A 17,657-nucleotide genomic window follows, 5' to 3' on the forward strand; every position below is an offset into this window, starting at 1 on the left:
CCCAGCTAGTCAGGAGGCTGAGACAGGAGGATTGCTTGAGCCCAGAAATTCAAGATCAGCCTGTGCAACATAGCAAGACCCACCTCTAAAAAACTTTAAAAATAATTTTTAAAAAGTTTCTGTGGTAATAATTACTTTGGGACACATTAAATTAAGACTAGTAAATGGGCTTATTATTTTAGGAAATTCTCAAATATTCAGACTTCAGGGTGTAGTGCCTGAACAGTATCAAGTTAGGAGAAAAAGGAAAAAAAAACTTCATACTCATTCTAGATATATTTTAAAAATTATGATACGATGTATATAACACAATTTTCCACTTTAACAACTTATAAGGTTATAATTCAGTGGTGTTAACATTCACAATGTTGAACAACCATCAGTGCTGTCCATTTTCAGAATTTGTTCATCATAAACAGAAACTATATACCTATTAAACAATAACTCCCTATTTCCTCCTCCCTTCAGTCCCTGCTAACCACAATTCTTTTTTCTGTGTTTATGAACCTCATGCAGTGGGATCATGTGACATTCGACCTTTTATGTCTGGCTTATTTCACTTAAGCATAAACGTTTTCGCATGTCATCCATATTGTAGCATGTACCAAAATTTCACTTCTTTTTAAAAGCTGAATAACATTCCATTGTATACATAGACCACATTTATCCATTCTTCTGTTGATGGACATCCGAGTTGTTTCTGCCTTTTGCTATTCAAGTAATGCTGCTACGAACTTTGGTATGTGAGTTTCTATATTTTATACATTTTCACAAATCCATTCTCATGTGTTTTTGTTGTAAAAGTAAACTTTTGAAAGCATGTCACAATTTAGAGGCCAAATAGAAATTAATGATAACATATATTTTAAAGAGTCCAACATTTTATTACTAGCATTCATATTTGTTCATGCTGAAGATTTTTTTTGTCTATTGTTCCATTCAGAGGAAAAGCCAAAAATTTGGAATGTAACCAACACTACACAGATATATCCTAAGTATATAGTAACATTTTGCTAATTGTTAGTCTAGGAAAATATAAAAGATGGAATTACATTAATTATTTTGTGTTTCACCTTTCTGAATTTACTTTTAGTATTAAATACATAGCAAGTGCTTATACTTATTTAGATTATGCCTTTTTCTTTAGCAACCAAAACATGCTTATCCTTAATTAATCAGAATTAGTTCCAAAGGGTAGAACTTTTAAAGGCAAGCGTGGCATTTAGTGCTTTAGACCCATGCTCTTGCTGGTCTGGCTGCTTGATGACTGCTCTCGTTCTTTAGTAATTTCCATCTCAATTTTGGCTTTGATTTTCTCCCAATCTATTTGGAGCTACAATGGAAAAAAAGAACAAATATGCTTATATAGTATATGACATTTTTGTTTCATCCAGAGAAACCAAGAGTAAACATAAATAGAATGTATAATTTCCAAAACATTGGAGAAAAAGAGAACATACAGTAAAAAGCAACGACTGTCATATGATTCAAGGGACCAAAATCGAGTGGTAGCTATTTATAAAGGGTGTGCCTCAACAGTTTCAGAGCCTTAGGATTCTGCATGGGTGCTCAGGGACAAGATGGAGGGGATGATGGACTTCCTTCTCCAAACAAGAGGAAAATGGTGGGGCTCTGGTCACCAAGTCATTTTTCAAACATGCCATCTCTTCATATTTTATATAGTGAAGTTTCCTCAGCGGAAAGGATCCCCGGAGCCCAGCAGGCCACTGCACTCCAGTCTGGGCGACAGAGTGAGACTCCAACTCAAAAAAAAAAAAAAAGAAACCTAGCTATGAGGAAAGATATATTCTACAAAATATGTCTAAGCATATCCTGCAAAAGTGGCTCCTTTGTAGCACCTCTTAAAGTGATATGAACACGTGATGTCAGTAAGACAATGACAAAAGGATATTTGAGGAAGCAGAGGGAAAGCAAGACTAGGAATCACAGGAAAGAATTGCCAACGGATAACATTCATTTGCTTCCCTTCTATCCATGATGCAGTCTGCCCTCTCCTAGCCCAGCTCTAACCCTCTCCCAAATTCATTAGACATGCTGTTAGGAATGGATTCTGCCTAAGTTCTATGCCACCATTTAACACAGCTTAGAGAGATCACTAGTTTAGAAATATGTATCCTCTCTAAAGCAAGACATTGGAAAAGCTGGGTCCTATAAACTAATTCTGATTACTAGTGAAATAAACTCAAACCTCTGACATGGAACCAAAGGCAAATCGGTTTTCATCTCTATATAGGGGAGGTGAATGGAATAAGCAAAAGTAAACCAGATTCAGGTAATACTTGCTGCTTGAACAAATTTATCTTCAGTAATTGAGAAATTAATTTAATCTTAATAGGACTTCATGCCTCCTTTATTTTGTGCTGGAAGCTGATGTAATGATTTAATTCTTTTTTATTCCAATATCCTATATATCTGGATTTTTGTGAAGTAATTTGCAATCATTTTGGGTTACCTTCATTTAAAATTCATTTAAAATAGTTCTATAGGCTGGGTGTGGTGGCTCGGACTGTAATCCCAGCACTTTGGGAGGCCGAGGTGAGAGGACTGCCTGAGCCCTGGGATTCAAGGCCCATCTGGGCAACTTGGTGAGACCTACAATAAGCCAGGCATGGTAGCGCACGCCTGTAGTTCCAGCTACTTGGAAGGCTGAGGCGGAAGGATCGCCTGAGCCCAGCAGGTTGAGGCTGTGATGGCTGTGAGCGTGTCACTGCACTCTAGTCTGGGTGATAGAGTGAGACTTCAACTAAAAAAAAAAAAAAACCGCATACTTATCTATAATATATAAAATAGATGAATTAAAAGAAGAATCCTTCTTCCTCATAGAAGACAAATGTCTGTGCGAAGACACAAGTGACAGCTCATGGAAAAGCAGAGTAAATGGTAGATTATTTTTCAATCAGGTCAAAACTTGATATTTTTTATTTTATTTATTTATTTATTTTGAGTCAGAGTCTCACTCTTTTGCCCAGACTGAAGTACAGTGCCACGTCATGTTCACGGCCATCACAGCCTCAACTTGCTGGGCTCAGGCAATCCTTCTGTCTCAGCCTTCCAAGTAGCAGGAATTACAGGCATGTGCCACCACACCTGACTAATTTTTTTGGTATACTGTAGAGATGAGCTCTTGCCAAGTTGCCCAGTTGTTCTCAAACCCATGGGCTCAGGCAATTCTCTCACCTCGTCTCCCAAAGTACTGGGATTATAGGCGTGAGCCACCGCGCCCAGCCTAAATTTGATATTTTTTAAATGGCAAAACATTCATTTCCATGTTTAACAAAACATTTACAAAGAAGACAAAACTTGATGAATGCCTTGGCATTCTTTCAGCCTTAAATTGGCTTCCATAGTTTCCCAAATCAATCACAATAAAGCCATATCTTGATGGCACCCTGAGCAACTATTGTTCTGCTACACTGGAAGTCCATCAAGTAACTGATGACATCTGTATTAGTTATTTGTTATAATACAAATGAGGGTATCCATTGATAGCCATCTTACTCAAAATGAATGTTTCACTTCCATTTTGGCATTTATCCAGTCTTAGAACAGTGTTCTACAGATAATTGAGTTCTTGGATTAGAATATCTTTAATAGTAGGTTTTAGATAAGAATATCCTCTGATAGCTGTCAAGTGACTTCTGCATGAAAGCCCATTCTTTGCTAGTATAGAGAGTACCAATTATTATTATTATTCTAGTCCCTAGTCAATTTTTACCCACATAGAAGCAATTTCAAAATCAGACCACATGGCTCTCCATGCTCTACCCCATCTCTTTTCCTCTCAGCTGAAAAGTAGCTTCCTACTTTACAGAGAATATAGTAGACATCAGGTATAAATTCACTTACTTCTCCTTCCTTGCACGCATGAACTTACCTATATCTTACTTATCCTTATCTCTTTTCCTTCTGTCTCAGGCCATCCTCTTCACATATGTCCCTGATTCCATCTTCTTTTACTCCTCCAGGATGTCTGCCTTCAATTATTACTCACACATTCAATTTCCTTCTTATCATCCCTGCCTCTCTATTCTATCTCCCTGCAGGCTACTCCCTTGTTCTTATCTCCATTCTCTTCCCAGACCACTGAAACGACTGTGTTCCCATGACACTTCAGGAAATTTTCACTAAAGTTCCCATCAGCTGTTTTCAGTCCCTATCCTGTATCTTCTCTATATGATTCCACTGTTCATTCAACAACTATTTGGTATGTTTGGTATATGTCAAGGATTGTCCTAACTATGAGGACTCAGCAGTGAACACAAAGGTAATAATCACTGTCTTCAGAGAGAGATAATAAAGACAGATAATAGAGGAGAGAGATGGTAAATACAATAAAAAAATACATATAGTATGTCAGAAGGGGTAAGGGTTTTGAAAACAGGGAAGGGAGATAGTGAGCATCGGGGGTAGAATGAGGGGTCATCTCATCATCCTTCTCTTCATTTCCTTGATGCACTTTTGGTTGTATGACAAATAGAGTGATCAGAGAAGTTGGTGAGTCTCAAAAGTTGACACCAAGACCTGAAGGAGATGAGTGAGTGAACTCATGTGTGTATCTGGAGAGGGACCTAGTGACACGGGGAAGAGCGGGGCCCTAAGACAGGGACATTCTCTGGACCTTGCAGACCACTGTTCTTTGAAAAAACCTCACGTTTTTCACTAAAATACCACTCTTTTCTGGTCTCTGCTTTCCTTTCTACACATTTCTTCTTTCTTTCTCTTTTCCCCTCTATTTTCTTCCCCTAGACAATGCCGGGGAGGAAACATAATTTATCCTCAACCCTAGTAAGTTCTTAGTTGGGACAGACCCCTGTAACAAAAGACAGATAAGAAGAGAAAAACAAGCAAATTGATTCATGTGTATAGTGTACATCATGTAGGAGAAAACTTGGTGAGAGGTAACTCAAAGCAGTGCCTTGGAACTCTGGCTTATATAGCATCTTCAACAAAGAATATGTTCTAGAGATGTGACAAGACCAAGGAAAACAGTATTATTAGGTTTCCAAAGGTGGGATCTGTGAAAAGGTAAATATATAGAAAGAAACTAATGGAGTAAGGTTTTTGTAGATAGCTCTGGTGTAGGATCTGAGCTGATAAGAGTTGTCTCCAATAAAGGAGAATTTATATCCTATCTTTATGCAGACAAAGAAGAGGACAGAGAGAGCTCTTTTTCTTCATCATTCTCTTCTTTTTTTGAGTAGGAGCCTCACTCTGTCACCCAGGTTGGGGTACAGTGGCACAATCATGGCAACTGCAGTCTTGACCTGTTGAGTTCAGGAGATTCTTCTGCCTCAGTCTTCCAAGTAGCTGTGCTGTTGCACACCTGGCTAATTTTTTGATTTATTGTAGAGATGAGGTTCTTGCTATTTGCCTAGGCTGGTCTCAAACTCCTGACTCAGGCAATCCTCTTGCCTCGGCCTCCCAAAATGCTGGGATTACAGGCATAAGCCACTATGCGCAGCCCATCTGCTGCTGTTATTTCTTTTTTATTTTTTTTTGAGTTGGAGTCTCACTATTGTCACCCAGGCTGGAGTGCAGTGGTACGTTCACAGTCACTGCAGCCTCGACCTGCTGGGCTTAGGTGATCCTTCTGCCTCAGTCTTCTAACTAGCTGGAACTACAGATACACGCCACCATGCCCAGCTAGTTTTTGTGATTTATTGTAGAGACGAGGTCTCATCAAGTTGCCCAGGCTACTCTTGAACCCATGGTCTCAGGCAATCCTCTTGCCTCAGCTTCCCAAAGTGCTGGGATTACAGGCTAACCCACTGCTACTTCTTAATTGCCTTTAGCTAAAAAATATTTACATGAAAGAGACTTACTTTGGGGTGTCATATTCTAATTTTCCACAACAACCTCTTAACTGAAGGTTAGTAATATTCACCAGGATTCCAACCAAAGCTTTTTCTCATACTTTCCCTAGGAGATCTCATCAACTCATATAGCTTCAACTATCTCTTGATGGTCAAGACAATAAATTTAGTTGTCTAGCCTCGATTTCTCCTTTGCCAATATCCTTTGGTTCACATTTGTACTTCCAACTGCTTACTAGATATCTCCACCTGGAAATACTTCAAACTTAAAACAAAAAATTTATCTTTTCATGGATTCAAACTCAAAGGATTCACACTAGCAATGCTGAAGTCACTCTCAAGTGCCTTGCCTTGCTTCATTTCTCCTCCCACCCCAACCACGTTGTTCTCCTAATTTCACTGCTGAATGTTTTCTTACATTAAACTTACCCTTTCCATCTTTTAGTGAGATTATCATAGTAACTTCCTAATTGGTTTAGTCAACACGCTCACCTTTAATCTTTTACATCTGAAGTTTTCTTTCAAGTCATTCTCTTGATTACAAACCTCCAAGTCTTCCCACTGCCTTCATTATGAAGTCCATTCTCTTAACCTAGTACTGAGACCCTCCAATGTCTTGTCCCAACCAGTATTTCAATCATCCAGGACCCAGAGCAGTCTCTAAGGATTCCTCATTCTTTCAAGACCCCTATATTTACTTTTATCAGATCCTTTAAGTGACCGGCAAAATCTTAAGATAATTTTGTGAAAAAATGTTAAGTTTCCATTTACTTTTAGGAATTCGAATTGTAAAAAAGTAATCATGTCACTTCTCTTCAATGATTTTCCACATTATTTAATTTGCCCTAGGAAACAATGAAGTCAATCTCTGTGCCATTTTTATTCTTTTTCCACTTCAGAGACGTCCCTCTTCCTGGAACATGTCTGGAGTCCCTACGCCACCCCTATCCGGACTCCCCAAGCAAGGAAAGAACATTGCCCATAGGAAGCACTCAATAAATACTGAATGAAAGTTAAGTAAGTACCCTGCAAATGGGCAATCGCCTAATAATTCTTCACTATTATAAGGCCTAAAATCTGCAAGGCAGCTTAACTAAGCCTAAAGTGATTTGTCTGTCCTAAGTACAATGTTGACTCTTCTAGATCTTCAAAATTCTACACTTTCTAAAATTCTCATGAATTTGATTTTTTTTTTTTTACTTTTTTTCCCCTAGTGTTTTAAGCCTTTCCTGAATTTTCTACTTTTCTTCTTTCACAGAATAGGTATTCAATAGATTGAATTTATTACTTGAGTGGATTTTAACTGACAGACTTATAAATTTACAAATATTTATTGAACATCATGGTAGACCAAATACAATGACTCTAAATAATGGGGTTTTTGAAAAACAGTACTCCCTGTATGAATCCAAGACTGCCATATCTTAAGTTACAAATGCTCAAATAACACTTCAGGGCTCGTAAACATAAGTGTATATCAAACTTCTCACTTTTTCACTTACAGTTGGTTCCATTCACTTATAAACTTTCACATGGTATGCCTCATGAGCCCAACAGAATTCACCAGATATCTAGAGTACATTTCTCAATGTCATCTTTAACTATCTGTTTCCATTCAACTCTAAGTTCTGAAATAAATGGTTTATATAAACACAATGTTGGCAAAGGTAGATAAGTGTAGATGATAGATTATGACTGATTATAGAGCTAAATGAAACCAAAAGATCAGCAGGTAGTGCAGATATCCCTAACAGTTATTATCCTAGAGTTAAATCTTATCTCATTAGTGAAAAATTTTTACATAAAAAATAATTTTCATCTTAAAGTACTGCTTTATGATTTTTAGTTAACCCCAATGACATTTATGAAGGAAAAAAGTAGGAAACTAGATCATAGTGCCATAGGGAGTCAAAGTAACCTATATAGTTTCAGGACTTAAGAAACCCAAAATACCTAGGAAAGCATGTTGTTCTGGTTATTTCACTTTGGAAATTTCTGCTACTTTTGTGATTGAAGTATCACATTTTGGTAGCTGTTGAACACAAAGAAAATGAAAAAGATAATGTGAATGTTAAATTTTTGCTATCTAAAAGTATAATTTCCTTTAGAGTAAACCATATTTTCTATGTTCCCAAAGGTACCTAATATGAAAATATTGAGAAAGTATTGATGATGAGGAGGAAGAAGAAGCAGCAGAATAGCATTAATCTGCTTTAAAATTATACAATAGGCCAGGCTCGGTGGCTCAGCCTATAATCCCAGCACTTTGGGAGGCTGAGGCGAGTGGACTGCCTGAGCCCAAGGGTTTGAGACCAATCTGGGCAACTTGGCAAGATCTCGTCTCTAAAATAACTAGAAAATTAGCTGGGTGTGGTAGCACACGCCTGTAGTTCTGGCTACTTGGAAGGCTGAGGCAGAAGAGTCGCCTGAGCCCAGCAGGTCGATGCTAGGGTGGTCGTGAGTGTGCCACTGCACTCCAGCCTGGGTGACAAAGTGAGACTCCAACAAAAATAATAACAAATAAATAAAATTATACAATAAAATTAATTTAAAGTGGGCACTCAGTTTTAACACATGGCCTTATTTTTGAAACTGTGACAAAAAGATCAGGTCACCTGGTGATTCTCTGGATTGTTTAGCACTATATTGGTGGTGGCCGCTGTCATACTCTACAAGTTCGTGTGTAGCCTCAGAAATCCCAGGGATCCTGAATTTGTTCAAGTAGTACAGCAAACACAAACTCTCAGGGTTCACTTCACTACTGAGCAGGTTCCAAATGAAAACTGAAAAAAGTTGGTGGAGCATCTATAAAACACATTCCTTTTCTACCACAACACCTGCAACTTGTAGCTATCCTGGAGGCAGATACTGAAATTGCATGGCTAAACTCTAAGAATGGCCCCAAAGGTTTCACTACCCGGAAAACTGTTCTGAAGTACAAAATGTAGATCAAGACATTTGGTATTCTAAATCTGGTAAGTGGATAATGTTGGCTTAGAAATTGCAGGTGCCTTTTCCCTACCTTCTCTCCTCTTCCCAAGGCTTCCCTAACCCACAGCACCCCTAGGAAGGATCAGGGCTTTCATTTTATTCTATCACAAGAAGGAATGTTCCTATGTCATCTATAAGCTCCAAGAAGACAGAGGCTGTATCTGATTCAACACCTAGTATAGTGCCTACCTAACCCAGAGTGAGATCTCATAAACATTTTTTGAATAAATGAATGGATAAAGGACTAAAGAAAGTGATTCACAGAGCTGGAAGCAAGGTTAGCCCTGTCTTGGAATCACAACTCTTAGGAGTCAAGCCTCTTGGATCTTTATGGCTACTGACATGAGTTATTTCTGCTGTCTAAGCATAAGGATCTGGATAAATGGCCACAGTCAGTCATGCTCTAGGCAATGGAGCAACCTCTCCTGTTCTTGTTCTCCTTGTGGGCTGAAATATACTGGAATAACTTTTTATTTTTACAATTTATTTATTTATTTAGGGACAGGATCTTGCTATGTTGCCCAGGCTGGCCTTGAAACTCCTGGGTTCAAGTAATCCTCTTACCACAGCATCCTGAGTAGCTACGACTATAATTGCAAGACACTATGTCCCGGAATGACTTTCTTATAATTATAGTGATAAATCTGAGATTCTGGTAGGAGTTTGGCAGACAGGAGTTGAGCTTTCTTCGGTTCTAAGCAGTGAAGTCTACCTGGGCTAGGTACCTCTGTGAGGTGCAACCTAGCTCTCTGAGATTCTACAAAGTAACCAGGTAAGTATTTTCTGGCCAGTGCACTCCGTGCTTATATATTTTCTCTGCAGCTTAAGAAGCAGGTGGTGGTAGATAAAATTCAAGAGTTAGAAACTTTTATCAGCCATCTATATTATTTAACTAAAAATATCAAACAGGCCAGGTATGGTGGCTCATGCCTGTAATCCCAGCACTCTGGGAGGAGAAGGCAGGAGGACTGCTTGAGTCCAGGAGTTCAAGATGAGCTTGGGCCACATTGTGAGACTTCGCCTCTGCAAAAAGTGAAAAAGTTAAAAATAGCTGGGTGTAGTGGGGCGCACCTATTGTCTCAGCTACTCTGAGGCTGAGATGGAAGGATAGCCTGAGCCCAGGAGGTAGAGGCTGTGGTAAACTGTGGTTATGCCACTGCACTCCAGCCTGGGTGACAGAGTGAGATCTTGACTCAAACATACATACATACATACATAAATACCAAATAGCACCCGACCTTAACACAAACTGAATATTGTAAAAACAGACTTGAGTTAGTTAAAACATGACTATAAGAGTCCAGAAAAAAAATTTAATACTATAATTATATGGTCAAAATAAGACTATAACATCATAAAGCAAAAAATTATTTTAGAGATTGTGGTATGAATCATTCAATATTTGTCTTGTTAAGATGAATATTATATATACTTATAAACCATATGCATTATTATTTATATATTATAATATATTGTATAATACTTACACCTTCTGCATACTGTAAGAATCGTTTATTAGTTTCCTGTTTACCAAATGTCTCCAAGAACTTTTGACGGTAAGCAAGAACTGTATCAACGTGTGTTTTGTATTTTACAGCCAATTCCAGTGCCCTATAATTAGAAATAAAACAGATGATCAGCATTGCTTTTATCAGACTCTATGGACAGTAGAGTTAGGGAGTTAGGGGGTAGTACAAATGGCTGTTCCCTGTACGTATCCCACAGTATGAAATGTCATTTTCTACCTCATCCATCTTGCACGTTCCTATTTATACTTCAAGGCCTAGAACAAACATGATCTCTTCTCCCTGACTAGCTCCTGTTATAGAAATAAATGACCATTATCTTATCTATGCTCCATACAGTTTATACATAATTATTATAGTACTGTTCCCAGTGAATTATAATTATTATGAGTCGTTTCCTCCCCTAGCCTATACATTTATTGGAGGGAGAGCTGGATTTCATTTCTATTTGGTGAGTATACTACAGAATGCACATGTGGTAAATGTTCACTGAAAATGTTTTTGAAATCATCATATAATTCAAGTGAAGAAACTTCCCCGTCATTTAAGTGGCTCAGCTATTTTGACCATTTTTATAAGTCTATAATGAGTTCATAAAATTAAAAACTGCTATCCTTACATTATTATAGCAAATTAAAAATCTTATGAAAATAAAAATTGAGGCTAAGAAGCCTGACAAAATGCCTTTTGCCATTTGAGTCTCAGAAAGACCTAATAGTCATTTAAATTTTATAATTCAATCAATATTTACTTATCTATGCAACTAAGTTATTTTTAAAGTAATATTTTATTTACATGGCTGATAAGAACTAAATGAATTGCTGAAAACAGTGGTACAACACCAAAGACACAAAATATATACACTGATGATAACTTGCAGGGAAACAAAAAGATTAATCATCATTTCTAGGCTTACTTTTACATGTAGGTTTTGGATAGGATCTTTTTTTTTTTTTTGAGTTGGAGTCTCACTCTGTTGCTCAGACTGGAGTGCAGTGGCTGCTCCCGGCCACCGCAGCCTCGACCTGCTGGGCTCTGGTGATCCTTCCGCCTTAGCCTTGCAAGTAGCCGGAATTACAGGCATGCGCTACCACGCCCAGCAGATTTTTTGATTTATTGTAGAGATGAGGTCTTGCTGCCCAGGCGGGTCTTGAACCCGCGGGCTCAGGCAATCCACTCACCTCAGTTGGATAGGATCTTAGCCACTGCAATAGCTCATATCAGTTGAATCAGGAACACCTGGTGGACTATAGGTCTCCTATACTGTTCAGTCATCTTGTTTTAAAATATGGATAAAAGTTGCCATAACAGTCAAAAGTTCATATTTCTCCTGTTCCTTTACTTTCTAATTTGACATATGACTTCTGAATATTTGTCATGATCTTCTTCTCCAATCATTTTAAATCTGTTGTTTTAGCAAAACTGACTATTTATTAGATTTTTTGGAACTTGTGACTATTCAGTAGGAACCAGATTTTGGTTTGCCTTACTATTGATCAAATTAAGTAGTCACTTGAAAAAGTATCTTAGATATGCTGTGTGTATTAGTTGATAATTGACTAACATTTGAGAGAGATAGTAAAGACTTAATATGAAAAAACTATGAATGCAAGCTATGTATAATACAAATGGTAATGTCAAAATTATGCAAAATATTCTATAAATATATATTGACATATACTATGCTGTGAAATCCAAGGGTCAGTATTTGCTACATATCACGGCCTCACAAGTTTCCTCATTCCTCTGTGACTTTAAGTCTTTCAGAGAAAAAAAGATAGGCAGAAGGGAATATAAAGATACTAGAATACAAAAGAACAAAAGTAGGAGATAAAGAAGGCCAAAAGCAATTCAGAGACTCATAAAAGGAGAAATGGAAGCGAAGATGTCTCTGTTCCTTTAACCTTTTTAAAATTTTTCTTTTAAAGATGTGAGTTACACTTCAGGATTAGGTATATAAGTGGTCATAGTACAGGTAAAGTCTGGGCCTCCTTTTGGTCCCCACTTCGCCAGGTTTGAGATCAGGTACCCTTATTGATGTTATGTGCTCCCCTCCCCGGCAATATCCGGCTACTACCAATCTTTTTACTATTCTTTCTTTATGGTGGTACATGATGGGGGAAGGAGATCTTGATTGTGCAACCCAAAAGTGTACTATATGGGGAGTACATAAGCATCCATTCTGGGTGGGGCTTTTCAAAAATTCCAAAAGAGATACTGTGGTATGTAATGTCAATACATTTAATTATGCAGAAAGAACAGAATATGATGTCTAACCTTATACTTATTTTAGATCCTAAGAATTATCTACTGTTATTATTATAATAAAATGTGTTAATGATTTGACTGAAAAGTAATGGCTAAAGGTAAACATTCGAATGATATGTGATATTTTAAATGTTCTCTAAAAGCACATGCTGGGTAAAACAATGTTTCTTTACCACATTTAGGAGAGAACTTACTCCAAATTATATAAGGGTTTTGGGAACAGTATGTCTCTAGTTTTAAAATGGTTATTTGGCAACCAAACAAATGTGACATTAGATTCTAAGGCTGGAAGAAATCCATGTATTTTAAATAGAAGGAAGTTATATAAAAAGATGTTATAACTTCAAAATGTGATCTTTGCATAACTCTCTTTGTATAGTTGAAATTATTTTTATTAATACTTACATAAAGGATCAATATGCATATCTGGAACTTCTAGTTTCTACCTCTCTTAAATCCAGTTTTTGAGAGCACACTACCAACAAATATCCAAAGTGGATGGCAGACAGACAACTTGCTTACTTATAACTCTGCAAGAGCTACACCTTATTAGGCTACAGGTAATTTTCAAATTCAAATATGAATGACAGAACCACAAACCAGTAAGACTGTACTTCTCAGATAGAAAAATGTGTGAACCAAATAAAATCTGTTCCCTTTTAGAAGATTTAAACAAATATGGAAATTCAGGGATCTTAAAATCAACCTAATATATGTATCATCTAATCAAGTCTCTCCTTCCAGTATAACAGAATCTCACCATTTTGTAGGCCCTAATTAACGGATCTGGGCAGTATCACCAATGACTGCTAACACCACAAAAACACAGACAACCAGTCCTTATGGAAACATATATAAAAATCACCTATAATAAAACCTGACTAAAAAATAATAGCATAAAATAAAACTTAAATCTAATCAAGTTTCTAGATTTAACAACAATTTTCAGCTAATTCAGGAGTCAGAGGAACATGCTAAAGGACACCACAAAGATACAATTAACAATGTCCAGACTATGGGAAATTCTATAGGTCCAGTTTCTTCAATGGAAAAGTTACAAGAAAACACAAAAAAGGTATAGGAGAACCTATTGATTAAAAGAAAGAAGATTTTATAAGACAGAAAAGTAAAGATGAAGGAGGCAAAAAGGACACCAATGCCAGTCACATCCAGATCCTAAGGAATATAGAATTGGAGAGAATAAACGGACTCCATTTGAGAGGACTGATAGAGAAGCAATGTTTTCTGGGAAGAAGTAAGTTTCACTTAGGTCAAAGAGGTACAAAAAATGTTGCAGGGTGATATTATTGGTTATATTACATTGAAGAGGAGGAATGCTGAAAAATGATTAAGAGTACTATACAAGAAATCAAGAGCATGAATATTAAATACCTACTATGTATAGATTATATAAAATGCTTTTGTTCTTCAAGAAGTGTATAATCTGATTAGATGACATAAGTCTCTGCACAGATAAATAATTAAAGAAATAAATAGCAATGAAATAAAACAATATAAGCAATGGTACCAGCAATATATAGTTAGTTGCTTGGTGATAAATTGAACTCATCTTTGATATTTGAAAACTTGGGGGTTCAATGTCTAGATGTTGCATTTACTTAGAAGTAAGCCTCAATTCCTAGAGCTGCTGAGATAAACTAATGAGATGGTATATAGAATGTGTTTAGCACAATTAATTCCTAGCATATTATAAGCACTCAGTGAGTAGAGGCTTTACTATTATTAATTACACTAATATGAAATTCCTAATTAGGTTGTAAGCTTTAAGACAAGAACCACCAAAATTTTTTTTTGCTAAATTTTACAGTGTTTAGATGCTATATGAATAATATTATCTACCATTAATCAACATAAATATTTCCTCAAAAACATTGATTAAAAGAATGTTATAAATGCTATTCTGTTTCTCATAGCACTGTTAGCTTCGTATAATATATACAATTTTCTATTAGTTATTTAATATAGAGTTTAAAAATACTCTATCACTTTATAAACTAGTTACCTTAAACTTTATGAATTATTAAGAAATTGAATACAAGGAATTATGAATAAATTGAATACAAGGACAATGGCCTATTCATTTTTGTGAACTGAAAACATCTTTCATGATCTTATCTACAGCTAAACAATGGCAATGAGTTTGTGTAAGTAAAGAACAAAAATAGTATAGCTACATTTCATGAATAGCATAGATCTTTAGGCATAAATTAAATACAGAGACTGTAGTATGTCAATCACAAAATGTTTGTTACTTCTAGTCAAGGGAAAGAGAGATAGACTATTTATAAAAATCCTTATCTAAGGAACTTATAAGTAAAGGGCCATGTAATTGACAGATATAAGGGTTATTATTTAGCCCAGGCATAAAAGACATTTGGAACCTGAAAAAGTATGCCAATTTCATAATACAGTAACTTCAGGACACTACAGTTTTTTTTCACTGAGAGACACATATATAAGCAAATGAGTGGGAGGAACCTAATACATCATAGAGAAGAACAGCATGCCACTCTGTCTCAGAAAGCAATCTGTCCCAGAGTCTCCTGTCAGGGTGATGATTGCTACTGACCACTCCTTACTATAAATCCTTCCTTCTACCTTAGCACTACAAATCTCGTGTCTCTTCTTTTCTCTGCCTATCTGACTGCTTTATGGGATAACCTTTGGTGTCTTTCTCTTTTTACATCCATGCCGTAAATGCAGTTGAAATCTTCTTATTTCACACATTCTCCAGGCAACTGCAACCATTCCTCTGGCTTCAACTACCATCCATTTGCTGGTGACTCCAAAATCTGTACCTCCAATTTAGATATTTCTCATGTGCTCCAGGTCCACTTACCCAATTATTATCACATACCTCTTTACAAGTACAAGGGGGAATCTAAAAACACCCTGAAATGTATTTATAAAAAATTATGTATTTATTCTTACATGTGTAAACTTCAGTCACCTTCAAAGTAATCTGTTTGATGTAATACACATAACAAGATGCTTTTTCCACTGCTCAAAAGAGTTTCTGAACTGATCAATTTTGATGCCTTTTAGTGTTTCTGCTGTTTTTTGTTTCACCTCTTCCACATCAGCAAAACATTTCCTTTTGAGAACCTTTTTCATGACCAGGGAAACCAAAATAAAGTCACTCGGGGCAAGATCAAGTGAATAGGGAGGGTGGGTCATGGGGCCTATGTTGATTTTTGGTCAAAAACTGCTGAACACTCAGTGTGGTGTGGGCAGGTACACTGTCGTGGTGGAAGAATCAGTTACCTGTTCACCACAACTCGAGACTTCTTTCGCAAACACAGAACATTTACCTACTTGGAAAAGTCTATATTACTAGGTGCCTGCTCTCCAAAAGATAATTCTTGTTTTTTGGGTGTACCCCCTTGTATTTCTTTCTTTCTATTTTTTTTTTTTTTGAGTTGGAGTCTCACTCTGTTGCCCAGGCTGGAGTGCAGTGGCACGCTCAGGGCCACCCAGCATCGACCCACTGGACTAGGTGATCCTTCTGCCTCAGCCTTCCATGTAGCTGGAACTACAGGCACGTGCTATCACACCTGGCCAAATTTTTTGATTTATTAAAGAGATGAGGCCTTGCCAAGTTGTCCAGGCTGGCCTCGAACCCATGGGCTCAGGCAATCCTCTCACCTTGGCCTCCCAAAGTGCTGGGATTACAGTTTGAGCCACTGTGCCCGGCCTCCACCCTTGTATTTCAAGTTCAAATTGGCTAAAACAGAACTATCTTTGCTACCAAATATGCTAATGGTACCATCCATCATCTCTTCAGTTACTGAAACCAAAAATTTGGGAAACATCCTAGACTCTCTTTTCTTCTTCACATCCCAACTTCTAATCAGTCACAAGTTCACAGAAGGCATAAATCTTTAATTGCAAACCACTCACAAATATGAATAAGTTCTTCTGTGGTGTTAGGAAACTATTCAGGACGGTGGAAAATGGGATTTACAAAGTGGTAGGTGGAAGAACACATTAAGGTCAACTAGGTTTTGAAATTAACGACAAACACTTTTATTACCTTTCCCAGTTGTAGAGATTAATATTGATCTGGATTGCTTGGTAAACAAGGCCAGCCTGAAGAAGTATCAATTCAGCCTCCTGTATGTTCCCACTAAACATCAGTATGTGGGCCATTTTTGATTCTTTAGATGGAAGATTTTTTATAGAATTGATGTACTGAACCTTATCAATCTAAAAAAAGAAAAGAAAAATATCAAAGTGGACAATAATAGAAATATAATAAATTTTGGTAAAAAAAGTCACACGTACATGTATGTAAACATTATTGACTTACTTCACCAATTGCTGCATAGGCTATTTCCGCAGTTGTCATGTCTCGACTAGCAACTGCCATAGCAGCCAGGCAAGCCCACATGGTTTGCTCCTAAAGTGAAATATGAGAACAATGATCTTAACTACATGGCTACTGCCTTAAAATAAATAGCGATTTAAATACTCACAATAAAACTATATTTTAATTAAAAAAATAAAAAATTAGTATGGCACTGAAAAAACAAAAAAAATTAATAAATTATAACATGCAAATTTCATTGTGGCCATTAAATTAAAATACATTAATAACATATAGAGAACATTTTTGAATAAAATTTTCTGAAAATTTTCATTTCTAGTTCTTAAAGATTTATTTCTGAATTGAAACTCATTTAAGGTTATAAAACTGCTAGTCTTTTTGATGAGGTAACAAATAATGTAATTTACAGGGAACCCAAGGAATAGTGAGGTTCTCTCTCAGGCTATTATGGCAGATTGCCACTAACAACCCATGGTAAGGAAAAGCATCTAAAAGTCATCTCACAAACGTGGATTCTAAGGAATGTTAACTGATGTTCAATAAGAAAGGTCTGTGGTGAAACATGTTTGGAAAATACTAGGTTCAACCAAGCTGAGAAAGGCTGATCTAAAGCGGAGATTCTTACACCTAGCTATAGAAAAGAATCATCTGAGGAACTTAAAAAATATGCCCAGGACTCAATCCGCATCT

The 17,657-nt window shown here is 36.8% G+C and overlaps 1 protein-coding gene across 2 annotated transcripts in view; it reads right to left on the reverse strand.

Moving 5' to 3' along the window:
- Positions 1 to 672: 672 nt before the first annotated feature.
- The window catches only part of IFT80 (intraflagellar transport 80), a 168,376-nt gene continuing 151,391 nt past the window's right edge, over positions 673 to 17,657 (reverse strand). For both annotated transcript variants that reach the window (XM_008053944.2, XM_008053943.2), the window contains exons 15-18: positions 16,950 to 17,039; positions 16,674 to 16,846; positions 10,313 to 10,436; positions 673 to 1,333 (exon numbers count right to left, since the gene is read on the reverse strand). In XM_008053944.2, the coding sequence (XP_008052135.1) occupies positions 1,223 to 1,333; positions 10,313 to 10,436; positions 16,674 to 16,846; positions 16,950 to 17,039 (498 nt within the window). In that variant the 3' untranslated portion in view covers positions 673 to 1,222. The remainder of the gene's footprint in view (positions 1,334 to 10,312; positions 10,437 to 16,673; positions 16,847 to 16,949; positions 17,040 to 17,657) is intronic.

Source organism: Carlito syrichta, unplaced genomic scaffold (genome assembly GCF_000164805.1).
Source record: "Carlito syrichta isolate Samal-C Ts95f unplaced genomic scaffold, Tarsius_syrichta-2.0.1 Scaffold288891, whole genome shotgun sequence".
NCBI lineage: Eukaryota > Metazoa > Chordata > Mammalia > Primates > Tarsiidae > Carlito > Carlito syrichta.